Source organism: Hippopotamus amphibius, chromosome 1 (assembly GCF_030028045.1).
Source record: "Hippopotamus amphibius kiboko isolate mHipAmp2 chromosome 1, mHipAmp2.hap2, whole genome shotgun sequence".
NCBI classification, from domain to species: Eukaryota; Metazoa; Chordata; class Mammalia; order Artiodactyla; family Hippopotamidae; genus Hippopotamus; species Hippopotamus amphibius.
Genome location: NC_080186.1, coordinates 119,950,919 through 119,978,757, shown reverse-complemented (window position 1 = coordinate 119,978,757; position 27,839 = coordinate 119,950,919). Strand labels below are relative to the sequence as shown.

The window sequence follows — 27,839 nt, the reverse complement described above, 5'->3', positions numbered from 1 at the left end:
ATTCTACATGAAACATTACAGCTGTGCTGTTGTTTTCTTGTCATTTCTCTTTTCTATATCTGGCTACTATAAAATTTTATCTTTATCCATGGTGTGTGCGAAGCTTTAATATGTTTTTATTAGGTGGAGAACTGCCCCAATCCCAGGCAAATTCAGTGCCAAATAAGAGTCTAATAGACTACCTAGTAAGTTTAAAAGAAGAAAATGAACACAGAGTGTGATATATTCAATGCCTCCAATGAGCCTGATGTATAGGAAAGGATCAGGAAGGCATTGGGGAAACTGGGGCAGCCCCTGCCTAGAGTAAGTTATCTAGCATAAACAACACCCTGCTTCCACCACTTGTGGAAGGAGCACCACTGGTGGAGCCTGGAGCATCTCCTACCCAATGAATTGGAGGCAGCATGGTCCTGCTGTGGCCCTTAGTGTAATACTCAATCAAGGAGGCCACTCCAATCAGGCACAAGCCCCCCAGGTTATGGCTTGGATTGGTTATGCTGTGGGCTCCAAGGGTAATGACCCTGGATTGACTCACACAGATACTTCACTGGAGAGAAGTCTGCAGATCAGTGAAATATTAGTGGAATATTATTTGATTTTGCATGTGTGTTATCAATATTATCAATACTAATTTAGATTTACCAATGTCTTTTACCTAGTTTGCTCTAAATTTCTCCTTCCCATTCCCTTTCGCTTTGTTCTTTCTTCCAATTTCTTTGGATTGGAATTATAGGTTTAACTCCTTCGCATATCTCTTTGAAAAGTTTAAATATATCTTGCTGATTTCTCAGCTAACTATGGTTTTTAGACTGTGGTTTCCTGTTGGTGGAAACCTGCACCAACAGGAATACCTGCAAAGAAATTTTATTACAACAGCATTTTTTTGGCTTTTAGTGTGGACAGCTTTAAGACCTGTATCAAAACTAGTTCAAGGGCCAAAATACAGTGACACACAGGTGAGTAATTAGTGGTAGGTGTTTTTCCCAAGTGGTGGTGGGAATATTGCTCAATTGCGTAGATTCTGATAAGTGCATCCTCCTAGATCTGCCAACCCTACAGAGAATGGACGGTAGACTTGACTCCCCTCCTCCACACATTCCCCAGGCAGAAGGCTCAGGGGAAAGAAAGGGTAAACAGAACAGTGGAATAGCTACATTATTGGAATGGGCAGAGGCCAGTCGTCAGTCCACAGCTTAACAAGACTCAGAGGCAGATCTAAGTATATGGGTGGGTTCAGCCCACAGCAGAGCCATCTCTGGGAAGGACATTTTCTTCCATTACTCATGTTGGTAGGTTTTGAGGAGTTTGGTGGTAGATGCCAATATCATTTGCAGGGCACCTTGGACTCTGACGGCCAGTAGGGAAGAAAGTGTCCTTGATGGAGCTGGTATCTCGAATGATGGTGACGTGACGATAACACAACTGCTCTCTCTAAACAAGACCCCAATTAGTATTGAGGGGTCTCTGCCTCACCCTATATTTTATTGCTATTCTGGTTAGTGAGGCCATGTAGAAGTATGCCATGCACTCAAAATTTCACTTCAGAGGCTGCAAACCTAGGGAGAACATTTATTCAGTTCCCTCATGTGTTTGTCTACTGCACGTGTGAAGTAATTGCATTTCTTGTTTTGTGACCTGATTGTTCTTGTCCTTTGGCCACAATTATATAATCTACTCACTTATCCATTTGCTGAAGTGTATGGCATTTCTTTCTGGTGGGTGAAACACCTACTATTTGTGGGCAAATGTGTTGCAGAAACACTTTCACATTTTTCATTCATTGTAAACACTGACACAGTAGCTCACACCTTAAAATGTAGAAGTCAGTAGGATGAAGGTTTTAGTAGGTGTCTATCATCAATATTTACTATCCCCAAGGACCATTTTATCTTTGAAGGAAAATGTAGTGCCATGAAGGGCTACCCCTGGAATTCTGGTCTACTAGTAAAACCAACACCATCATGATAAAAGAAATAGCTTGTAGTTAAGGGATGCAAATTAAAATAGGTATTTTTGTCAAATGTCTACCAGTGCTCTCACTGGGAGCATGAACAAGGGCCCTGCTTACTAAACCCAGAGACTCCTGAGATAGCTCAACATCCCCTGTTGTGGAAAGCTTGCAGGCCAGATAAGTTCAGCAATTTCCAGTGTTATTCAGATAATAAGTGGAGAAGATGAGGCTCAAATATCATTCCGTCAAGTCCTAATGCCCCGGCTCTCCCAGGACAGCAGACTATGGAAACAGCACACGTAGGGAGGGGTTATAACGTGAAGGGCACTGGTCAGCACAGAAGCAATGGAGGTCAGCATGTGTTCCCAGGAGAGGGGTCACCAGCAATCTGACCCCAGACAGATGTTTCCAGTCTGCTAGGAAATTCCCAAATATGGGGAAAATAGCCTCTCCTTGACCATCACAGAGTCTATACTCAATAAGCCTCCTTGCTTTGGGGGAAGGACTTTGTTCATGAGAAGGATGTGCCTCGGGTCCATGGCTTGACACCTGTCCCCAGACTGGAGAGTCTTTTATTACAAATGAGTAATTCGGCATTCTACTTTGTATATCATTCTTGACAATTCTTTCAAAATCTGTGTACCATCAAGGGTCTAAAAGTTTTGAATATTATTAGAATAGAATTTTCTGACTTGCATTACTGAGGGTAAGACCATGGACTTTGAGATTGTCCTTCTGAGGGGTGGTGTGTCTTGGGGTAAAATATTAGCACCCCAAAGCAGGGCTGGAAAGATCACATTCATTTTCCCGCAGAACACTTCACCCTGGGCCCTCGGTGGGGGAGGGGGAGGGGGGAGGGGTGGCGGCAAGTGTATATCAGAAGATGTGTTACTGGGTGGGTCATGCTGCCTGTGAAGCCACCTCGGGGCCCAGTGACCGCAGCAGACAGTGGCTGGATGGTAGAAACCCTTAGCAGTGCCCAGGCAAAAGTGTGCTTAGTAAATACTTGCTGAATGGAAACCAGTGATAGCTGCCACGTGTAGACTAGCCAAAGCTTCTTGTCTTATTTGAGAACATATGTGATGCCCCAGCGTCTTCACAGGCAAAATTGGGGTTAAGGTAAGACAAGATACCCACTCTCAGGTGCCGACCTTGAACTTGCACTAGCATGAGCGTGGGGCCTCCTTGTCTCCCCTGTTCACAGGGTGTGGGGCTTACATCAGAAGAGGGTGCACAAGAGCCAGTGACCTAGTCACATCACAAGTGACCAACAACTTGCTGAAGTGCTGTGAGAGACCACAGCAGAGAGGACCTAATTCATCTGAGGCAGGACAGGGCAGGCTCCCAGGAGGTCATCCAAGCTGCTTTTGGAATTGTCGGTGGGCATTGGGTGGAGGGAAGAATCTTACTCCAGGGAGTGGGAGAAGGTGCGCAGGCTGGAGACTGATGGGGGTTCTTTTCCAGGGCTGTAGGAGTTGGGATTGACCCATAAAATGGGGAGGTTTTTCACAGCTACCTGTTCCTGCTGGGGCTCTCCCTCCCTTCTCTGTCCCCCTTGGGAGGGTCTCAAAAGTCTTTGGGCACGTTCTCAGGGGCTGTGAGTGGGGATCTGCAGAGCTCACCCTCTTCCCTGTGGGGTGGAGTAGTGTGGTCTGAGCCCCTGGGGTGGGTAGAAGAATGTGTTGGATGTTGTGGTCTGTCCTCCCCTGCTGAATGAAAGAGAGACACTGATAACCAGACCAGCCAAAAACAAGGGGGACATTTTGTGATAAATGAAGCCCAGCAGAAAGGGGCCCAACTTTGTGGTTTGGGAGAGAGTTACCCACAAACGGAGGTTGGGCAGGAGTCCTCCCAGGAGCTGGGCAAAAGCTTGGGGTGAGAGCAGTCCCTCCACCAGGAGGGCTTCTCCAGGTTTAAAAGGGAAAGTAGATGGCGTGACTAATGGGCTAGCAGTTGAGACTAATTTGAAAAGGCCCTGTGAAAGCTGGACTATGAGACTCGCTAGGACAGTTCACTGCCCCAGGAAGGAGGGAAGGTCCACCAGCCTGCAGCACACAGGCAGTGAGGGTCCCCAGGCCCTGCTTAGAGCTCAGCTGTGGCTTCTCAGGCCACCAGCCTTTGCAGGTCTGGGCTGTGGTTGCAGATTCAGGAATATATGTTATGCATTAAGTGCATGGGGAGGTGGCTGTGGTTGACCAAGTGCTGCCTTGTTACCCAGATGCTGCAGAGATGCAGCCCAGAGGCCTATGCTCCTTTGCCTGAGGTGACATGACGGAGGTAAGAGGCAGCCCTGGGAAAGGGCTCCCCTCATGTGACTTCTCAAGGTCTGAAACCATCTTAGTGTGGGAGATTCACTGCACTGAAAGAGACGTGGATGTAGAAAGACTTTTGGTTGGGGTACTGGAGACCTTGTCCCAGTCCTGGTTTTGCCATGCACTGACTTTCCAGACCCTGGGCTTATCCATTAATGACTTTGGAGCCTCAGTTTTCTCATCTGGAAAACAGAAGGTAATCATAGTTGTACCTATCTGTATGTCACAGGTGAAAGTGCTTCATATACTGGAAGGTGCTAGACAGGTGATGGGCATTGACGGTGATTTAGCTGACTGTCTGGAGACCTAGGAAATGCCTGCTATGTTGATTTACCAGGAACAGATTAAGCAGTGACCTCATTTATCCACATCAAAGTTCTCCCAGCCTTAAGCCTTAAAACTTACCCAGCAGAGCTTCCATCCCATTGCCAGGGACGCGGGGGCCCATTTCATCAACCTGAGCACAGGACCTCTCATCACCCACCTTTGGGAGCCCTTCACCTTTACAGTGGTTTCTCTCAGACCCAATCTCACAAAATGGAGATAATTTCCTGTTGCCACACAGAACAGTGTAGCTGTTTTTATCTGTCTTTTCATACTATAGCAAATAAGTTAAACAAAATATTCAGACCCTAATGGCCTTCAAACCCACCTGGGTCAGATAGAAATTTCATATTCTTTCTTTAGATTCTCTTGCCTTCAACTCACTTTGGTATGATTTATTGTATCTGAAAGTTTTTAGTTGCAGACTACATCATACTCTTTAGCTGGTTTTAGGGAAAAAAGATTTACAAAAGGGTATGTTTTTGATTTATACTTTTTTTTTTTTTGGTACAGCTGAAGAAACACACTCAAACCAGAGATTCCAGAAATGACATCTGGAACCACACTGCAGAACTGGGCTGGCAAAAGAGCTGCTGTCTTTGCCAGGAGCTAAAATCTGCAAGATCAGGAGATGCTAGTCTGTAACCATGCTATCTCTGCCAGCATTCAGTGCCGGCAAAACAGATGCCCTGCATCCTGCCTAGACCCCCACATAACTCAGACTCAAATAAAAGTATTGTGTGTGTAAAAACCATGGTGGAATCTCAGTCATAATGAGTCTGGAAAATGTGATTTGAACTTTTCATCACTTTTTTTTTAATTTTTAAACTTTAATTAAATGGGTGACATTCTGGGAAAACATAACTTACCAAGTTAACCTTAGGAAAGATTGAAAATCTTAACATATTAGTTTCCACAGAAGACTTGCTCCTGTTTTAAAACAATGTCAACAACAAACAATCCAGGCAATTTCCCAGAAGTCTGTTAAATTTTTTTTCTCTGCATATACATTTTCTTTTCTTTTCTTTTTAACTTTTCATCACTGAAATGTAGGAAGGAATCCCAGGTTAGGGATGTAATGAGTGTTGGATGAACCAGTTCCAACTGCCAATCTTGTCATCAGAGATACCTTTTAAATTGCTTTTACCCCTCTTTTGGGTTTTACATAATACAAGTCCCCTTATGCCTTCTGTAATTATCCCACTTTACTGTCCCACAGTCAGCCCACGTCTTTTCCCTCCTTCATTAATCCTTTATACCTGCATTCACACCTGCTCTGTTGGTTCAGTTATTCCCTGGTTTCCATGAAAAAACAAACTCTGTTGATCCAAGAATGTGCTTGTTTGTTAACACTACTGTAAGTTTTGTTCCAGTATCCCTTATTCTAATTAGTTCCCTGAGAAAGCAACCTTGACAGGCTCTCAGCCCTCGTCAGTCATATTTTTAGAATAAAAGACCCAGGAGAGAGGGAGAAGTTGAAGACATAACACTAAGCGGGAATAATTGATAACACAATGTGTCTGAGGCGGTAAGAGGCAGGAATAGAGCGAGGCTTGTGGGGCTTAAACACATTCAATCTTTTATGTCTAGAAGCATAAAGTTAAGTGTGAAGGTGGATACTTAAAGTGAGAAGTGCCTTTTCAGGAAGGTTATACCTCCGGTGGCCTGAGGCTTGCAGCACCTGCTTTTTGCCTGCACAGTAAATGATTACCGGTGCTATATCTAGGTCACAGCTGTTTGGTAGAGACCTTGTCCATGTTTGTCCACCTTTCTCTTCTTTCACCGCTGATCCCTTGGCTCCTTTTTTATAGAGTTTTTTTAAGCTCTTTATTGGAATATAATTGCATTACACTGTTGCGCCAGTTTTTGCTGTACAACAAAGTGAATCAGCTGTATTTATACATATATTCCCGTATCCCTTCCTCCCACGACTCCCTCCCACCCTCCCTATCCCACCCCTCTAAGTCATCACCCATCCTCGAGTTGATCTCCCTATGTCATGCAGCAGCTTCCCACTAGCTATCTGTTTTATATTTGGTAGTGTATATATGTCAGTACTACTCTTTTACTTTTCGGGATGGAAGTCAACTCTGATGAATGACACTAATATCATTCGTCATTATTCTTGTCCTTCTAACTGCAACAAGGGTCTGAGTGGTAAGGAGACCCCCTCTAATCCTGACACCATCACGCCTTCCCCATCTCTCTTCTCCCCCACTGGGTCCAGTTCTGGAACTTTAGCGCAAGAAAACCATCATCATTGCCACACACTTACTGCAGCTCCTGGAGCAGGAAATAGCATGTGTTCCTCTGAGATGCATGGTCACTGTGACAGCAAGAAAAACATGATATTCACTGACATAGTACATGAGAAGAGAGAAAAACTAGAAAAGAGTTTTGAGAGAGAGGATCTCAGAAAAATCATCAGTCAGGAAAACTAAAGGCCCTTTTATGGATAACAAGGTGATGCATTTCATGCACCCTGGGATGGGGTCAATGCAAGAAGATGACAGGAGGTGACCAAGGGGGCACCTCAACTGGGAGAGCAGATAGGCAACCAGACACAGGGATAAAGGGCCCTTTTAATTTAGTATCCACATTTCTCCATCTGGCTTGGCTTTAAAATTAATTATATAGGTAGGTGAAAAGTAAGAGAAAAGAAACAGATACACCATGCAAACACTAATTCAAAGAAAGCTAGAATGGCTAAAAATCAGAGAATGTGGACTACAGAGCACAAAAATTACCAAGGTTAAAGATGTATATCACATAATGATGAAGGGGTCAATTTACCAACAAGTAATAACAATCTTAAATGTTAAACAGAGCTTCAAAGGACACAAAGCAGAAACTTACAGAATCGGAAGGGATAACAGATAAACCACAATTATAGTCAGGCACTTTAACACTCCTCTGTCAGTAATGAAACTAGTAGAGAGAAAACAAGCAAAAATAGAAAAGACTTAAACACCACCATCAACGACCTTGACCTAACTGACACTAATACACAACACCCCACCCAATAGACTACACATTCTTCTCAAGTGTACATGGAAAGTTCACCAAGATAGATCTTGAGTTATAAGCAAGCCTTGACAAACTAAAGAGATCAAACGTATATTCGCTTGTCATAAAGGAATTTGACTGTAAACAATAATAATGGCCAAACAAAAATATGGCCAAACACTTAGAAATTAAAGAAGACACTTCTAAATAATAAATGGACCAACGAGAAAGTCTCAAAAGAAATTAGAAAATATTTGAATTTAGTGAAAATTAAAATATAATGTATCAAAATTCATGGGCTGAATCTAAAGAAGTGCTTACAGGGAAATTTATAGAATTAAAGGCTTATATTAGGAAAGAAAAAAATATGATTAATACTTTAAACTCTAACCTTCTGGAACAAGAAAAATAAAAACAAAAGAAAAACACAGAGCAAGCAGAAATAAGGAAAATAAATATAACAGCAGAAACCAATAAAACTGATAAATTTAAAGACAGGTATATACAGTTTTAAAATGTAGTTAAAATCACACTTCATTTTGAAAAACTAAGTTTTTACCTAATTTGGAAACAAAATGGATCTCTAATTAAGCCACTTCTATTCTACGTTGTACTGAAATTTCTATCTATCCCTTAAGGCCAAAAAAAAAGTGTACAAAGATTGGGAAGGGGAGGGGGGAACCAGTCATTATTTGTAGACAACATGCTTGTCTATGGAGAAAACCATCTCGAACTAATAAGTTTAGTAAGATTACAAAAAGAAAGGTCAATGGATGAAAAGCATACTTTTATGTACTAATGAGAGGCACAAACAATAATTTTAAGTTTTAATTCCATGTTGTAGGAGTCCGTGTGGTTCTTGAAGAAGTCTGTAGAGATGCAGGTTCATCTAGCTGATAAGAGGGTATGCAGGGCACTGGTGGGACAGAGGCCCACTAGGCTTTGAAGGTTCATCTTGGCCTCATGTGCTCAGCTCCAGTCCCTGTTCCCTCCCCATTACCAGACAGTCTATATTGAAAATATGAATCATGTTTTTAATTAAAGTCATGGCACTTCTTGCACAGATTTCAGAGTATTTAGTAATATCACTGTATGCTTTACTTAATGCATCTTGTTTCCTGTGGAATGGTTCCTTCTTATTCGCTATCCACTAGCAATCCTGAGCTTCTGGAAACACATAGGGGAAGGAGCTCAGTTTGGTACATTTCCTGCACAATTCAAAGAAGCAACTCTGCTCCTCACCCATCTGGAAAATTACAATATTCTCAAGTACTTAGACTCTTCTTTTTCATTTGTAATCTGGATGTTTGGGGGATGGCGTTAGTAATAATTCACACTGCTTACCGAATTGGGTCTGGAGTGTGTATGTGCACATGTGTGTACTTGTGTGTGTGTGTGTTTGTGTTGGCAGAAGCTGTGGATTAGACATGAAACATTTCCCTGTTTCCTCTGATCTTTGGGAATCTAATGTAGGCAGAGGTTGCTGGTTAAGTGAGGGAGAAAGCTGTGTATGTATATATATGTTACATTTTCTTTATCCATTCATTCATTGATGGACACAGGTTTTAGGTAGTTTACATTTCTTGATTACTGTAAATAATGTTGTAATGAGCATGGAAGTGCACGTATATTTTTTCCAAGTTAGTGTTTTCATTGTCTTCAGATAAATACCCCTCAATGGAATTGGTGAATCATATGGTGGTTCTATTTTTAATTTTTGAGGAACATTTACAATACCCACACCAATTTACTTGACCCAAAACAGTGTACAAGGGTTTGCTTTTTCCACATCCTTGCCAACATTCATTATTTCTTGTCTTTTTGGTAAGAGCCATCCTAACGGGTGTGAGGTGACATCTCATAGTGGTTTTGATTTGTGTTTCTCTGAGGTTGGTTATATTGAGCATGGTTTTGTGCACTTAATGCCCATCTCTGTGCTTGGGAAAATGTCTATTCAAATCTTCTGCCCATTTTTTAATTGAATTCCTTGTGTTTTTACTGTTGAGTTGTATGAGTTCTTTGCATAGTTTAGATCTTAACCCCTTATCAGATATATGACTTGAAAATATTTTCCCTCATTGCCTTTTGCTTTTGATGATTTCCTTTACTGTACAGAAGCTTTTTATTTGACATAGGCTCACTTGTTGCTTTTTGCATTTGTTGCTTTTGCTTTTGGGGTCATAGTTAAAAAATCATTGTCAAAACCTAGGTGTTTTATGGTTTCAGGTTTTACATTCAATTCTTTAATCCATTTTGAGTTAATTTTTGTATATGGTATAAGATGGTGGCCCAATTTCATTCTTGTTTTTAACTTTTTATTTTATATTGGAGTATAGTTGAGTAACAATGTTGTGTTAGTTTCAGGTGTATAGTAAAGTGATTTGGTTATATATATCTAGTATCTAGTCTTCTAAAAATTCTCTTCCCATTTGGGTTGTTACATCATATTGAACAGAGTTCCCTGTGCTACCCAGTAGGTCCTTGTTGGTTATCCATTTTAAACATAGCAGTGTGTACTTGTCAATCCCAAAGTCCCTAATTATCCCTCCCCCGGCCACCCATCCCCCCTGGTAACCATGAGTTCATTTTCTAAATCTGTGAATCTGTTTCTGTTTTGTAAATAAGTTAATTTGTATCATTTTTTAAAGATTCTGCATATAAGGAATATCATATGATATTTGCCCTTCTCTGTCTGACTTGTTTCACGCAGTATGATAATCTCTAGGTCCACCCATGTTGCTGCAAATGGCATTATTTCATTCTTTTTATGGCTAACACCCCAATGTTCATTGCAGCACTGTTTACAATAGCCAAGACATGGAGGCAACCTAAATGTCCATCAACAGATGAATGGATAAAGATGTGGTACATATATACAGTGGAATATTACTCAGCCAATTTTATTCTTTTGCATGTGGGTATCCAGTTTTACCAACACCATTTATTGAAGAGACTGTTCTTTCCCCATTGGATCCTTTGTCATAAATTAATTGACCATATTCGTGTTAGTTTATTTCTATGTTTTTTATTTTGTTCCATTGACCTATATGTTTGTTTTTATGCCAATACCACACTGCTTTGACGACTATAGCTTTATAATATCATTTGAAATCAGGGACATAATGCTTCCAGCTTTGCTCTTCTTTCTCAAGGTTGCTCTGGCTATTCAGGGCCTTTTGTGGTTCCATATAAATTTGAGGATTGTTTGCTCTGTTTCTGAGGGAAAAGGCCTTTGGAAGTTTGGTAAGGATTGCATTGAATCTGTAGATTGCTTTGAATAGTATGAACATTTTAACAATATTGATTCTTCCAATCTATGAGTGTGGAATACCTTTAAATTTACTTGTGTCCTCTTTAGTTTATTTCAGCAATCTCTTATAGTTTTCAGTATACAGGTCTTTCACTTCCTTGGTTAAATTTGTTCCTAGGTATTTTATTCTTTTTTTTTTCCATTTTCTCAAGATTAAATGATTATTTAAAAAGTGCACTACACTGTATAGAAATCAACGTTTGCTCCCATAATTCTGTGCGTCTGGGACTATAGAAATGTTACTGTCCCTGCCCCACATCTTGAAATTAACATTCTCAGGTCACAACAATAAGTCTTCCCAAAGGGGACCTTCCAGAAAAACAAGCTATTTCCTCGGCTTACATTTCTCTCTTTTTGTAGCATGCACCAGCAATCTAGCCAAGAAGAATATATTGGGGAGTAGGGAGGGCATCCACGAGCAAGCCCACAGTTGTTGACAGCCATAAGATTAGAGACAAGCACAAAAGGATACGTCAACATACTGGCAAAAAATCCTGTGACAGCTTGGGAATAACTTTTCATTTCTTTCATAGTGGAAACCCCACTGTCCAGTGCATAGCTGTTGACAAGGTAGGCCAGTGAGTTATAGAGCCACAAAGAAATGATGCTACCTAGGAGGCAAGGAAGAAGACCCACAAAAAAACTTACGATGCCCTCTTTCCAATAGATAGTTGCTATGGAGTCACAAAGTCCACAGTACTCGGATTCTCTGCCAATAAATTGTACCATAGATTTCAGAGTGATTACGCGGAAGGGATGTGTAATCAGAGTAGCAGCAGAACGAGCCATCATCTCCCGAGTTGTGTCCTTGATAACCCGGTCAAAGGAAGATGAAACTTCTTTCTGTACATTTCCAGATCCTGACTCCTCAGCATTGCCATACTCCTGGTAATGCTGTAAAACTTTACCATGGACCACAGTTCCAAGGAACCCTGAACATGGTCTTGGAGTTAAGCCTATGAATAACTCATGCTTCCCATCAATGCTCGCAATGTGCTGAGCATAACAGAAGAGACCAGGAAGCTGACAAACTTGCCGCCCAAAAATATTTCGTCCTATTGTAGGAGGAAGAGGCTCATGTCCCACGTGGATGAGCACCTTCACGTACATGAGCAGCTTGGACAGGATGGTGAGACCTGAGCCCAGGAGCACCTTACTTGCCGTGTCCGCCATGATGGTTCCCGTGGATGTACCTATTCTTTTTTTCTTAAAGCACTTTATTGGAGTATCATTGCTTTGCACTGTTGTGCCAGTTTCTGCTGTACAACAAAGTAAATCAGCTGTATTTATACATATAGCCCCTTATCTCCTCCCTCCCGTGGCTGTTTACTACCCTCCTTATCCCACCCTTCTAAGTCATCACCAATCACCAAGTTGATCTCCCCATGTTATGCAGCAGCTTCCCACTAGCTATCTATTTTACATTTGGTAGTGTATATATGTCAGTGTTAATCTCTTACTTCTTCCCAGCTTCCCATTCATCCCCCACCCTGTGTCCTCAAGTCTGTTCTCTACGTCTGAGTCTTTATCTTTGCCCTGTCACTGGATTCATCAGTACTATTTTTTTTAGATTCCATATATATGAGTTCACGCACAGAATTTGTTTTCCTCTTTCTGCTTTACTTCACTGTGTGTGACAGACTCTAGGTCCATCCACCTCACTACAAATAATTCCATTTCATTCCATTTTATGGCTGAGTATTATTCCATTTTATACATGTGTCACATCTTCTTTATCCGTTCATCTGTTGATGAGCATTTAGGAGGCTTCCGTGTCCTGGATATTGTAAATGATGCTGCAATGAACATTATGGTACATGTTTCTTTTTGGATTATGGTTTTCTGAGGATATATGCCCAGGGTTGTGACTGCTGGGTCATATGGTAGTTCTTTTTTTTGTTTGTTTGTTTGTTTTGTTTTTTTGGCACACGGGCTTAGTTGCTCCGTGGCATGTGGGATCTTCGTGGAGCAGGGATTGAACCTGTGTCCCCTGCATTGGCAGGCGGATTCTTAACCACCGCGCCACCTAGGAAGCCCCATATGGTAGTTCTATTTTTCATTTTTTAAGGAACTTCCATACTGTTTTCCATAGTGGCTGTACCAATTGACATTGCCTCCAACAGTGCAGGAGGGTTTCCTTTTCTCCACACTTTCTCCAGCATATATACTTTCCAGATTTTTTGATGATGGCCATTCTGTGGCATTGACTTACGTTTCTCTAATGATTAGTGATGTTAAGCATCTTTTCATGTGTTTGTTGGCCATCTGCATGTCTTCCTTGGAGAAATGTCTATTTAGGTCTTCTGTCCATTTTTGGCTTGATTTATTTGCTATTTTGAAATTGAGTTGCATGAGCTGCTTGTATATTTTGGAGATTAATCCTTTCTTAGTTGCTTTGTTGGCAAATATTTTCTCCCATTCTAAGGATTGTCTTTTCGTTTGGTTTATGGTTTCTTTGGCTGTGCAAAACCTAATACATTTCTTTAGGTCCCATTTGTTCTATAGTGTCTGGCATTACATTTAGGTCTTTCATCCATTTTGAGTTCATTTTTGTGTATGGTGTTAGGAACTGTTCTAATTGCTTTCTTTTACATGTAGCTGCCAGTTTTCCCAGCACCACTTATTGAAGAGACTGTCTTTTTTCCATTGTATATACTTCCTCCTTTGTCAAAGATGAGGTGCCCATATATGTGCGGGTTTATCTCTGGGCTCTATTCTGTTCCATTGATCTATATTTCTGTTTTTGTGCCAGTACCATACTGTCTTGATCACTGTAGCCTTGTAGTATAGTTTGAAGTCGGGGAGCCTGATTCCACCAGCTCTGTCTTTCCCTCTCAAAATTGCTTTGGCAATTCAGGGTCTTTTGCATTTCCATACAAATCATAAAATTTCTTGTTCTAGTTCTGTGAAAAATGCCATTGGTAATTTGATAGGGATTGCATCAAATCTGTAAATTGCTTTGGGTAGGATAGTCATTTTCACAATGTTGATTCTTCCAATCCAAGAACAAGGTATGTCCCTCCATCTGTTTGTGTCATCTGTGATTTCTTTCATCAGTGTCTTATAGTTTTCTGCATACAGGTCTTTTGTCTCCTAGGTAGGTTTATTGCTAGGTATTTTATTCTTTTTGTTGCAATGCTAAATGTGAGTGTTTCCTTAATTTCTCTTTCTGCTCTTCCATTGTTAGTGTATAAGAAAACAAGAGATTTCTATGCATTAATGTTGTATCCTGCTACTTTACTAAATTCAACAATTATTGCTAGCAGTTTTCTGGTAACATCTTTAGGGTTTTCTATGTATAATATCATGTCATCTGCAAAGAGTGACAACTTTACTTCTCCTTTCCCAGTTTGGATTCCTTTTATTTTGTTTTCTTCTCTGATTGCTGAGGCTAAAACTCCCAAATCTATGTTGAATAATAGTGGTGAGAGTGGGCACCCTTGTCTTGTTCCTGTTTTTAGAGGGAATGCTTTCAGCTTTTCACCATGTAGAATGATGTTGGCTGTTGGTTTGTCATATATGGCTTTTATTTCGCTAAGGTAATTTCCTTCTATGCCCATTTTCTGGAGAGTTTTTATCATAAATGGTTGTTGAATTTTGTCAAAAGATTCTTCTGCATCTGTTGAGATGATCATATGGTTTTTATCCTTCAATTTGTTAATATGATGTATCACATTGATTGATTTGCATATAGTGAAGAATCCTTGCATTCCAGAGACAAACCCCACTTGATCATTGTGTATGATCTTTTTAATGTGCTGTTGGATTCTGTTAGCTAGTATTTTATTGAGGATTTTTGCATCTATATTCATCAGTGATAATGGCCTGTAATGTTCTTTTTTTGTGAGTTCTTTGCCTGGTTTTGGTATCAGGGTGATGGTGACCTTCTAGAAGGTGTTTGGGAAGGTTTCTCCTTCTGGTATGTTTTGGAAATATTTGAGAAGGATAGGTGTTAGCTCTTCTCTAAATGTTGGATAGAATTCTCATGTGAAGCCATCTGGCCCTGGGCTTTTCTTTCTTGAAAGATTTTTAATCACAGTCTCAATTTTAGTGCTTGTGATTGGTCTGTTCATATTTTCTATTTCTTCCTGGTTCAGTCTTGGAAGATTGTATTTTTCTAAGCATTTATCCATTTCTTCCAGGTTATCCAATTTATTGGCATATAGTTGGTGTAGTATTCTCTCATGATCTTTTGTATTTCTGTGGTGTCCTTTTTGATTTCTAATTCTGCTGATTAGCATCTTCTCCATTTTTTTTCTGATGAGTCTTGTTAGTGGTTTATTAATTTTGTTTATCTTCTCAAAGAAACAGCTTTTAGTTTTATTGATCTTTGCTATTGTGTCCTTGATTTCTTTTTCATTTATTTCTCCTCTGATCTTTATGATTTCTTTCCTTCTGCTCACTTTGGGGTTTTTTTGTTCTTCTTTCTCTAAGAGTTTTAGGTGTAAGGTTAGGTTTTTTATTCGAGATTTTTCTTGTTTTTGAGGTAGGATTGTAATTGCTATGAACTTCCCTCTTAGAACTGCTTTTGCTGCATCCCATAGGTTTTGGGTCATTGTGTTCTCATTGTCATTTGTTTCTAGGTATTTGTTGATTTCCTCTTAGCTTTCTACAGTGATTTCTTGATTGTTTAATAGCATATTGATTAGCCTCCATGTGTTTGTATCTTTTACAGTTTTTTTTTCCTATAACTGACATCTAGTCTCATGACATCATGGTCAGAGAAGATGCTTGATATGATTTCAATTATCTTGAATTTACTGAGGCTTGATTTGTGTCCCAAGATGTGATGTATCCTGGAGAATGTTCTGTGTGCACTTGAGAAGAAAGTGTATTCTGTAGTTTTTGGATAGAATGTCCTATAAATATCAGTTAAGTCAAGATGGTCTAATGTGTCATTTAAACCTTATGTTTCCTTATTTATTTTCTGTTTGGGTAATCTGTCCATTGGTGTAAGTGGGGTGTTAAAGTCTCCTACTATTATTGTGTTACTGTTGATGTCCCCTTTTATGGCTGTTAGCATTTGCCTTATGTATTGAGGTGCTCCTATGTTGGGTACATAGTTATTTACATTTGGTATATCTTCTTCTTGGATGGATCCCTTGATCATTATGGAGTGTCCTTCCTTGTCTCTTGTAATAGTCTTTACCTTAAAGTCTAATTTGTCTGACGTGAGTATTGCTACTCCAGCTTTCTTTTGACTTCCATTTGCATGGAATGTCTTTTTCCATCCCCTTACTTTCAGTCTATATGTGTCCCTAGGTCTGAAGTGGGTCTCTTGTAGACAGCATGTATGAAGGTCTTGTTTTTGTATCCATTCAGCCACTCTGTGTCTTTTGCTTGGAGCATTTAATCCATTCACATGTAAGGTGATTATTGACATGTATGTTCCTATTACCATTTTCTTAATTGTTTTTGCGTTTATTTTTTGTATGTCATTTCCTTCTCTTGTGTTTCCCGACTAGAGAAGTTCTTTTAGCAATTGTTGTAAGGTTGGTTTGGTGGTGATAAATTCTCTGAACTTTTGCTTGTTGGGAAAGTTTTTGATTTCTCTGTCGAATCTGAATGAGATTTTTGTTGGGTAGAGTATTCTTGGCTGTAGATTTTTCTCTTTCAAGACTTTCAGTATATCTTGCCACTCCCTCCTGGTCTGTAGAGTTTCTGCAGAAAGATCAGCTGTTATCTTTATGGGTTTTCCCTTATATGTTATTTGTTGCTCTTCTCTTGCTGCCTTTAATATTTTTTCTTCATGCTTAATTTTCATTAGTTTGATTGATATGTGCCTTGGTGTGTATCTCCTTGGGTTTATTCTGTATGACACTCTCTGTGCTTCTTGGACTTGATTGACTACTTTCTTTCCCATGATGGGGACTTTGTCGACTATAATCTCTTCAGATGTTTTCTAAGACCCTTTCTTTTTTTCTTCTTCTTCTGGGATGCATATGATTTGAATGTTTGTGCAGTTAATCTTGTCCCCAAAGTCTCTGAGACTGTCTTCCATTCTTTTTATTTTTTATTTTTATTTTTCCTGCTCTGTGGCAGTTATTTCCACCATTCTATCTTCCAGCTCACTTACTCATTCTCCTGCCTCAGTTATTCTGCTGTTCATTCCATCTGGAGTATTTTAAATTTCAATTATTGTGTTGTCCATTACTGTTTGTTTGGTCTTTAGTTCTGGGTTCTTATTAAATGTTTCTTATATTTTCTCTATTTTGTTTTTTGAGATTTTTGATTATCCTTACTATCGTTACCCGAAATTTTTTTTCAGGCAATTTGCCTATTTCCTCTTTGTTTGTTTGGTCTTGTGGGTTTTTATCTTGCTGCTTTGACTGCAAGGTGTTTCTTTGTTTTTTCATTTTGTCTTATTTACAGTATTTGCTGTCTCCTTTCCCTATGCTGCCTAGTACTAATTCCTCTTTCTTCTGTTTTCTACCTGCTGTGGTGGGGTTGGTCCAGTGTCTTGAATAGGCTTCCTGATGGGAGGGTCTGGTGCCTGGTTTCTGGTGTGTGGATCTGAGTCTTTTCCCCTCTGATGAGCAGGGCTGTCAGAGTGTCAGATGGTGTGTTTTAAGGTATCTGTGAGCTTAATATGGCTTTAGGTAGTCTGAGTGGTGATGGGTGGGTTTGTGTTCCTGACTTGTTTGTAGTTGAGTGTGAGGTACCCAGCACTGGCAATTGCAGGCAGTTGGGTGAAGCTGGGTCTTAGACTCTGATAGAGGCCTCCATAAGAGTTCTCTGTGGTTAATATTCCCTGTGGCTGAGGACTCTCTAGTGGTCTAGCATCCTGGACTTGGTGCTCCCTCCCCAGAGCCTCAGACTTGAATTCTGGTTGGGGAATCCAGACACCACAGGTCGCTTGTCCCAGCAATAAGGGGGATTGAAAAAGATTTGTGCTACAGAACTTATTCAGTGCTTCCTTTCTTCACACAATTTTACTGGATATAGTTATAAATACTTCAAATCTCTTCAGTGTGTTCATTGTGTTAGTTTTCCAGTCTGTGGGATCAAGGAGTTTCCTTCTTCACATTTTACAAAGAATTTTCCCTGGCTCATCTTCAGGAGGGGAGAAAATTTCCCATCAGCACTTAGCTCCAACAGTGCCAGTTTCAACATTAATAATTTTCAATAGTGAAAGTCTTAGCTGTCTTTTAACATTTTTTTTGCCCCTCATGCTTTCTAGCTTTACTGGCAGATAGGGTGCTGTGGGCAGAGGCCTCACATCTGGCTCTTCAGACCAGAGTCCATGGTGCAAAATGGCTCTGTGTTTCATTCTTTTCAATGCACTTCTAAGTGGGATTACTTTCTTGATTTCTCTTTCTGGTACTTTGTTATTATTGTACAGAAACACAACAGATTTTTGCATATTGATTTTGTGTCCTGCAACTTTGCTGGATTTGTTTATTAGTTCTAACAGTTTTTGGTTTTTTTTTTTTTTTTTTTTTTTTTTTTTTTTTTTTTTGGTGGAGTCTTTAGGGTTTTTTATATTTAATATCAGGTCAACTGCAAATAGTGACAGTTTTACTTATTCTTTTCTGATAAGGATGACTTTACTTTCTTTTTCTTGCCTAATTTCTAGCTTTCAGCATTTCACTTTTGACTGTGACATTAGCTGTGGGTTTGACATCTATGGTTTTTATTATTTACTTTTCTTATTTACTTTTCTTATTTACTTTTATTATATACTTAATACCCACTTGGTTGAGTTTTTTTTTTTTTTTTTCATAAATAGATATTGAATTTTGTCAGATGCTTTTCCTGAATCTATGGAAATGATTGTATAATATTTATTCTTCATTTTATTCATGTGATATATAACATTGATTGACCTGTGGATATTGAACCATTCTTGCCTTCCGGGGAAGAAAGTCACCTGATCATGATGTGTGATCCCTTTGCTGTATTGTTGAATACGGCTTGCTAGTATTTTGTTGAGGAGTTTCACATTATGTTTATCTTTGATATTCGTCTGTAATTTTTTTTTTCTTGTAGTGTTTTTATCTACTTGTTGTATCAGGGTAACATAAGCCCCATAAAATGAGTTTAGAATTGTTCCCTTTTCTTCTATTTTTTGAAAGAGAGAAGGATTTGTATTAGTTCTCCTTTGAATATTTGGTAGAATTTACCAGTGAAGCATTCTGGTCCTGAACTTTTGTTTTTGGAAGTTTTTTTTTTTCCTTACTAATCCAATCTCATAAATCATTACTGATCTATTCAGATTTTCTTTTTATTCATGATTCAGTCTTGGTAGGGTGTATGTGTCCATAAGTTGGGAAGGAAAGAAGAGGTTTTCCAGGAAAAGAAGTGCAGTGGGAGCCAAGGTGCAGAAGTGTGTGTGGGCATCATTTACTTGGAGTGATGACATTTCTCAGACCAGGAAGCTGGTGTCTGGAGACTTTCCTACTGCCAGGGATTGAGTCTGGGGTATGGTGATGGAAGCAGCCAGGGCCTCGATAAGGAACTAGAGCACCAGTTCCTCTGAAAATTGATAAGAACCAAAATCAACAACAGCAGCCTGATGGAGAATCAGATACAACTATCTAAAATTTAATAAAGGTGCACTTCCCTGGTGGCGCAGTGGTTAAGGATCTGCCTGCCAGTGCGAGGGACATGGGTTAGAGCACTGGTCTGGGAAGATCCCACATGCCTCGGAGCAACGAAACCTGTGCACCACATCTACAGAGCCAGTGCTCTAGAACATGCGAGCCACAATTACTGAGCCCACATGCCACAACTACTGAAGCCCGCATGGCTAGAGCTTGTGCTCTGCAACAAGAGAAGCCACTGCAATAAGAAGCCTCCACACTGCAACAAATAGTATCCCCTGCTCACTGCAACTCGAGAAAGCCCATGCACAGCAATGAACAACGAACACCCAACACAGCCAATAAATAAGTAAATATATAAATAAATTAATTTATTTATTAAAAAAAACTTAACAAAGGTGCTTGGGGCTCAGCAACAGCTCAATCTGAGCTCCAGACAACCAACAAATGCTCTTCTGACAAGACAAACACTTTAACTGAAGCCATGGTTGTGATGCAATGCCACGTACAGCATGGAGGAAGGCATTGAGTGGTGGGGTGGTGATGGGGACCTGGGGAGGGGAGGCAATGATCCTGTTGGGTTAGCTGTGTGAGAGTGGTGGTGGTGAAGCCTATCAGTAGGTCCCGTGTGACCATCCGTTTAGTGGCCATGGCCCTTAAGAGCAGTAGAGAGACACAGAGGGCACTGTGCCCATATTTCTCTGAAATGATGAAGTTACCTCAAACCCATGGTCAGAGAGCAAGTTCTGGTTAAATAAGTCAGAGGATAACCACACCTTTGTAAATGGAGTGGCATTGTCAGGTGCTGACAAGGGTCAGGGGTACAAGATTTTATATATATGTATATAAAACATTATATGTACATGTATATATGTTGGCACTTTGCTTTTTTCACTTAACAATATATTCTATAAATCTTTTCAATCAGTATCTATAGTGCTTCCTGACAGTCTTATAGGAGTGCAGTATTCCACCATGGGAACATTCTGTGGTACAATCAAGCTGTCCCTACTGACAAATCTTTAGATCGTGTTCCATCATTTGATCTTCAAAACAGTTCAGCAATCAATAATCTGGCATGAATGCCATCCATGGGTCAAAGTGTTAGAGATAGGATTGCAGAGCAGATGCAGCCAGGATTTTGACTATTTGGGTATTGCCAAATTGTGTACCATGTGGGTTCTACCCTTTGCATCACTACCAGCAATGTACAAGGGTAGCTGTTTTCCTACACCTTTTATGAAATTTTGGAAATTTGAACTTTTGGGATTTCAATCAAAACGACCTGGCTCCATAATCCACACTTTTAACCATTAGGCTATCCCACCTCTGAGGAATATTTAATGTTTACTATTTTTCTCAGTGCTACGGATACAGAAGAGAACAAGACAGAAAAATTCCCAGCCCTCCAGAACTTACATCCTAATGGGGACAGTGGAAATCAACAAATGAAGAAGTACATGTATAAAGTCAGGTGGTGGCAAGTGTGTAAGGATAAAACAAGCAAAGGAAGGCAGGAGAGTTGCTATTTAGATGGGACTTGGCAGGGAAGGCCTCTTTGGGGAGGTGGCATTTTGACAGAGACCTGAGTGAGGGTGAGTGAGAGCTATTTTAGTAGGTAAGAAGGACATTCTAGGCAGAGAAAATGACATGTGCCAATGCCCCAAGCTGGGAGACTACCAGAAGCGCTGGAGGAACAGTCACAAGGCCTGTGTCGCTGGAGGGGAGGGAGGGATAGAACCTGGAGAGATGAGGTGGGAAAGGTAGCCTGAGGACCAGTGGTGTAGGGCCTGGAAAGACAAAGTAAAGGCTTGAATTTCTTTCTAAGTGGGATGGCGAACAGCAGAGCATTTGAAGCAGCAGAGGGACAGGGTGTAACAATGGTTTAAGGGTCCGCTCTGGCTGCATGTGGAGAACAGTCGGCAGTGCAGCAAAGATGGGGCCTGGGTGGGAGTTGGGAGGCCCCAGCAGGAGTCCAGCTTAAAGTGGAAGTGATGGAAGTGGTGAGAAGTGGGTGGATTCATGAAATATTGTGGAGAGGTGACAGGACTTGCTGATGGGTCAGACGTGGAGTTTGAGTGAAAGAGGCGTCAAGGATTTCGGCCTGAGCACCATGGTGAATGACGGTGCCGTTTCCTGAGGTGGGCAGCACCGGGGAAGGAGCAGGTTTCCAGCTCACGCATGAAACGTTTGAGATACAATGGGAACTTCAAATGGGGCTGTCAAGTAGGCAATTGTACACATGGGTCTGGAGTCTAGGGGAAGGGTTTGTGTAGACAGGGAAGTGGTTCAGGGAGCAAGGTCTGGGCCCTCAGAAGGGCACAGTCAGGAAGGGGAGACTGATAAGGAATGGTCAGTGAGGCAGAATGAAAATCAGGAGACTCTGATGTCCCGGAAGCCAGGTAAAGAGGGTTTCTTGAAAAAAGGAGTGATGAGCTGTGCCAAAGGTCAGTGAGGTGATGACAGGGATCGGCGCACTGGGATCGGCCAGGTGGAGCTCATGGCCACCAGAATCTGTAGGCCTCCGCTTAGTTGTCCTTCCTCAGAGGGGCCCCCTCCCCTCCCAGCAGCCTGCACTTTCCCTTCTCTGTAACTGCTGTGATATCTGACAGGTGACTTTGGCATTTCCTAGTTTAGCATATGTTCCTCACTGTGGTGTGGATGCCATCTGGACAGGGAACAGGGAAGTTGTGTTTACTGTGTGTTATGAGTATCAAGCGCATGACTGGTACCCAGAAGGGGCTCGGTAAACATCTCCTGAATGATGTTGTATAAGCATCTGTGAACCAGGCCTGGGGACAGAACCCAAGCAGTTTTCAATTCTGCTTTCATGGGGTCAGCAGTGGGAACAGGGTGTATTCGGAAACAAGTGTTCCTGTGTACGTGGGGGAAGAGAGTTACACATAGACCTTGTTGGCCTTTGTGGAAACCGTATCACAATGTGCCTGAATATCTTTCATAAGCTGTTGCAACCAGAAGGGATATTGAGCTCAGAATGGGCAGTACTTTAAAGAGAGAAAAAAAATTATTTTTTAGAGCTGTGTTAGATTTACGGAAAAATTGGAAAGATAATACAGAGAGTTCTCATACACCCAACATACAGTTCCCCCTGTTATCAACACCTTATACTCCTAACATTTGTTGCACTTAATAAATGGATATTGACAAGTTAGGAAGAAAAGTCCATACTTTATTCAGACATTCCTCCTTTTTACCCAATGTCCTTTTGTGTTCCAGGATCTCAGCCAGGATAGCACCTTGCATTTTAGCCATCATGTATTCTTGGCTTCCTCTGGGCTGTTCCTTTTTCTCATCACAGTTTTGAGGAGCACTGGTCAGGTGTCTGGTAGAATGTCCCTCAATTAGAATTTGTCTGATGTGTCTCCTGATTAGACTAGGGTTTTGGGTTTGGGGAGGAGGACCACAGAAGGAAGTGCTATTGTCATTGCATCATATCCAATCCACAGGACATACCTCTGCAGATGCCGATCTCCATCACCAGGCTGAAGGGAGTGTTCCCCAGGCTCATCCACTGTGCAGTTACTATTTTCCTTTCTCCAGACAGTTCCCATTAAAAGGATTGGGGTCCGAGCAATCTACCCACAATAGAAGTGTTTTGAGTTGGGTCAGGAAGTTTCTAAATGAAAGAGAAATAGTCCCCTACTCTGACCATCGTGGGGTCTGTGCCCAGAAAACCACCTTGTTGCTGGGGAGAGTCCCTGCTAACAGAGAGGGGGTGTCTTGGGACCCTGATTTGACACCTGTCCCCAGACTGTTATTACAAATGGATAACTTAGCATTCTGTTTTACACATCATCCTTGACTAATTTTGTCAACATGAGCATATCTCCAAGAGTTTGACCAAAAGCATTTGCAGTTTTCAGACTTGAATTTCTGAGGATAACACTATGGACTTTGAGCTTGTCCTTCTGAGAGGTGGATGTTCTTGGGGTGAATTATTAGCACCCCTAAAACAGGTCTGGGAAGATGTGGCTATTGACAAGCTCACCTTCGTTTTCCCACAGAACACGGTGCCCTGGGCCCTCAGGGGCCGAGTGTCTATGAGAAAGGGAGGTGCTGGGTAAGGTGGTGCTGCCTGTGAAGCCACCTCAAGGCTCAGTGCCTGCAGCAGGCAGTGCCCTGGACAGGAAAGAAGGGCCCTGGCAGTGCCAAGGCACAGCTGTGTTCGGTAACTATTTGCTTAATGGAAACTGATCATACCTGCCACGTGCAGCTTAGCTGAAAGCTGCCTGTCTTGTTCAAGAGCATATGTGACACCCCAGCGTCCTCACAGGAGGGCTGGCACCAGAGTGAGTGAACAGGACACCCACTCTCAGGTGCTGACCCTCCACTTGCCCCAAAGCTCACCTGAAGTCCAACCTGCAGTTCCTCAGAAGGTGCCTGTGTTTGGAGATAGGGCCGTCAACAGAGTAATTACTGTAAAATGAGGTCATAAAAATGGGCCCTAATCCAATATAACTGGTGTTCTTATAAGAAGACATTTGTATACAGACATTTACAATGGGAAGACCGTGTAAAGACACAGGGAGAAGAAGGCGTCTACAAGGCAAAGAGAGAGTCCTCAGTAGGAAGCAACCCTGCTGGCCCCTGATCTCATCCTCCCAGAGCCCAGCACAGTGGGAGAAGATTTCTGTTGCTGGGAAAGCCACCCAGAAAACGATGATACTGAGAGTAGAGCCTCCTCGCCTCCCCTGTTCACAGGGCCTGGGGTCTGCATCCGAAGGTGGGTGGGGAGGGGGACAAGAGCCAGTGACCTGGTCACATCACACATGACCGACAGCTTGCTGAAGTGCTGCAGGAGGCCAGCGCAGAGAGCACCTAATTCCATCTGGGCAGGACGGGGCAGGCTCCCAGGGGCCATCTGAGCTGCATCTGGAGGAGTCAGCAGACATGTGACAGGGGCGGGAGGGAAGGGTCTCACTCCAGGGAGTGGGAGCAGGTGCACGGGCTGGAGGCTGATGGGGGTGCCTTCTCAGGCCTATAAGGGATGGGGATTGGCCCCTAAATCGGGGAGGATTTTCTGCTTCAGCTGCGGCTCTCCCTCCCCTCTGTGCCCTCAATGGGAGGGTCTCAAAGGTCTGTGGGCATGTTCTCAGGGGCTGCGAGTGGGGATCTGCAGAGCCCCACTTCCTCCTCCCTGTGGGGTAGCATAACGTGGTGTGAATGCCTGGGGTGGGTAGAAGGTTGTGCGGGGTGTTGTGGTCTCTCCTCCCCTGCGGGACAGAAGAGACATGCTGACAATCATTCCAGCCAAGAATCGCTAGGGTAAAGAAAGCCCAGCAGAAGAAGACCGAATGTTGTGGTTGCGGTGAGAGTCATGGACAAACAGATTGGGCCCTTTCGGGAGCTGAGCACAAGCAGAGGGTGGGGGCAGTCCTTCCACCAGAGGGGCTTCTCCAGGTTTAAAAGGTGATGTAGTTGGTGTGACTGATGGGATGTTTGTTAAGACTAAGATGAAAAGACCCTGTGAAAGCTGGACCATGAGACTCCCTAGGAGGACAGTTCACTGTGGGGAAGGAGCGCAGGGTCAACCATCCTTCAGCTCACAGACAGTGAGGGTCCCCAGGCCCTGCTGGGAGACCAGTTGAGACATCTCAGGACAGCAGCCTTTGCAGGGCTGGGCTGGGCTGGGGGTGCAGACTCTACCTCTGATTTGATGTGTGACCTTTTTCAGGTCACACTGCCCCTCTTGGTCTCAGGTTTCACATCCATAAAGTGGGTTTAATGCACAGTGCCCTGACTACCTTGAGGGCATGGTCGTGGGGCCAGTCCTGCAGATGCAGCACTGGGGTCTGGACAGCAGAGGAGAAAGCCTCAGTGGGGAGGAGAAGGGGATCATGCCTGGGAGTTAGGTAGATGGAGCTGCTCCCCTAGGCTGTGGGTCTGAGAGTTCTTAGGTGTTCTGAGGGCTCCGTTTGGGGAGAAGAGGGCAGGGCTTGAGCCTCCGTAGGTGGAAGTGAGTCTGAGGCAGCTGAGGCTGTGGCCAAGAGTGTGTAGATATGTATCCCTGCCCCTCTGTGATAGCAGGAGGGAAATGGTGGGTGTGATGCCGACAAGAGTCTATCAGACACTGTGGGGTCTGGCTTTGCCCTGTGTGTAGAGAGAATTTGCATTTCTGATGTGGGGAGTCGACAGAGCTTTGTTCTTTTGCTCATCGCTTCTCACTTAGGCAACTGACAGTTGAAGTTTATGGAAAACCAAACTCATTAAATAGTGTAAAGACAGAGGAGACAGCACCCAAGGCAGCAGCAGAGGCCCAGCCTACCCTGGCTGAAACAGCATGACTTCTGTGCCGGACCATAGGCTGCCATTGATGAGCAGGCGGTCTGGGCTGAGCCTAAGCCCAGGGTACCAGGTAAGGGGATTAAAATGAGTGCTGGTGTGGGGAGTGTGAGATCAACAAGCTGCTGTGACCACAGGGATGGAGCGTCTCCAACACAGTGAAATTGTTTTTGCATTTGTGCTGCAACTGTTTACTGCGGTCCTGCTGTAGGTGCTGGGGATGCTCACAGAAAACATCTGAGTGGCTTACAGGCTGGTGGGCTATCAACCCAGAACTAACACGCTAGCCCCGCCCTAGTCGTGGGGAACAGCGTGACTGCCCCTTTGAGTGACGCTTCCCTTTTTTTTTGCCACTCCTCCTAGATATTTCCTCTGCAGCTGCACAGGCCGGCAGGCAGCCTGTGATGGGGGCCTGCTCAGGAGACCCCCACCTCTGCTGGGCCTCCAGGCTCCTGGGATTCACCAGCCTCCTCCTCAGTGAGTGGTCCCGGCTCCTGGGAGGGAGGGCCTTTGGGTGGAGCAGGGGGGCAGGGTCCCCGTTGCGTAGCTAATGTCTTTGGTGAACAAAAAGACAAAACAGCTCTGTAATTTTTTAGCAGACACAGTGCATTTGGTTTAGAGCCCTGGGGTGAACGGAAGAACAAAATGGCCTTTTGGTTGTGGCAAGTCTTGGACCCTGAGCTAGAACAGCCTTGGCTGCATTAAGGGAAACATTTGCAGGGAGGTGAGGCTGCTTCTGTGGCAATAACTGGGAGGCCGGGAGAGCCTGGAGCTGCCTGGGGAGAGGGATGGAGACAAAGAAACAGGCTCCTTGGGACAGAGTGGACGGGAACAGGGCACCCCTGGCCTGAAACTCAGAGGGGACCTGACAGCCTGGGCAGCTGTCCTGTAGAGGAGGGGGCCGACCAGAACCCTGTGTCTGAGCTGGAGGAAGCAACGCTAGTTTGGGTCTCTTGAGCAAGAGGCAGGATGTTGAACACGATGAAATTCTGCTTTTGTGAAAGGGATGGCAGCCCCTAACATTTAAGGGTTTCTGTATACCCATGTGTCGTAAGAATATGGAGAAACAGCAGAAGGAACAGTAGGCTGGTAATGGGGGCTCCAGAAGGGAGGGAACTTGGGGAGGAGAGACGAGAAAGGGAAATAGAAACAATAGGGAGTTCAGTGAAAAGTGAACTGAGGACGGTCTGGACAACACTCTAATCACATACATGACTTCCTGGGAGATTATGTGATTATGTATGAGGAAATGAAATAAAAACTGATGAGAAAATACTAATACCCAGTGAATTATGAATTCTGGAGAAAGTTAGAAAGCATTTATTGTTTTAATTTTTTGACTTAGTATGCCAGCCACTAAATGAACGTGCAGGAGTTATATGAAATTTAATGAATTAAATAGATGTCTTGAAATAAGAATGCGCTTTGCAAAACATTACCTCTTTTTTAACAAGGTAACTTTATGTCTACCATGAAATATAGGCCTTCTCTTCTCTTCAATTTTATGTGACTGGAAAATATGTTCTGTTTTTTTAGAGTTATCCCCCTAGGCTCTGGGGTTAGAAGATTACGAGAGAGAGAGAAAAGCACAAACTTTTAAGTTGATTTGTAAGCATTAAATTTTATATTCTTTACATAAGCTTTTACTCTATCTTGCTTACAACCATATCCTCCCTATATTTTTTTCTTCTCCAGGATCACACCTTTTGTAGCTCACAGAGCTCTTGCTGCCTTCCTTCTCCTTCTACGTCTTCTTCCATCTTCCTCACAGCTCGGCTCACCATCAGCTTTTTGGTGGATGCTCCCTGAAGCCTGTGAGCTGAGCCTCTTCTCTCCCTGGTTCCTGGTTCCTGTTTTTCCAGCACATGGGGAGTCTGGCTGGGCTGCTGTTTAACCCTCAGCTGTCCAGAAGTCCCTGCCCTACCAAACCCCTTTAAGTACATTTTTCCCCTTTCCCAGTAGAGGAAAGTTGGAGGAACTGCTCAGATCCTGGGGATGAGACAGCAGTGCTAGGAGCGGAGCTCCTGGGGAGGACAGGGCAGGATGGGGGCGCTGATGGGCAGCTCCTGCAGGGGAGAAGCACTGGGCTG

At 42.7% G+C, this 27,839-nt stretch overlaps 2 protein-coding genes across 2 annotated transcripts in view; one reads left to right on the top strand and one right to left on the bottom strand.

Moving 5' to 3' along the window:
- Positions 1-11,086: 11,086 nt before the first annotated feature.
- LOC130837328 (mitochondrial carrier homolog 2-like) lies at positions 11,087-12,076 on the bottom strand. Its single transcript, XM_057710171.1, has one exon. It carries the CDS (start codon positions 12,074-12,076, stop codon positions 11,132-11,134), a length of 945 nt encoding a protein of 314 aa, XP_057566154.1. The 3' UTR covers positions 11,087-11,131.
- A 13,562-nt stretch (positions 12,077-25,638) lies between these two features.
- Positions 25,639-27,839, top strand: part of LOC130848754 (uncharacterized) — a 31,838-nt gene continuing 29,637 nt past the window's right edge. Inside the window, exons 1-2 of the mRNA XM_057727160.1 lie at positions 25,639-25,822; positions 26,113-26,226. Of these exons, the coding sequence (XP_057583143.1) occupies positions 26,154-26,226 (73 nt within the window). The 5' untranslated portion in view covers positions 25,639-25,822; positions 26,113-26,153. The remainder of the gene's footprint in view (positions 25,823-26,112; positions 26,227-27,839) is intronic.

Coding starts and splice junctions, on each gene's coding strand:
- LOC130837328 (XM_057710171.1), bottom strand. CDS start 12,076: ATGGCGGACACGGCAAGTAAGGTGCTCCTGGGCTCAGGTCTCACCATC.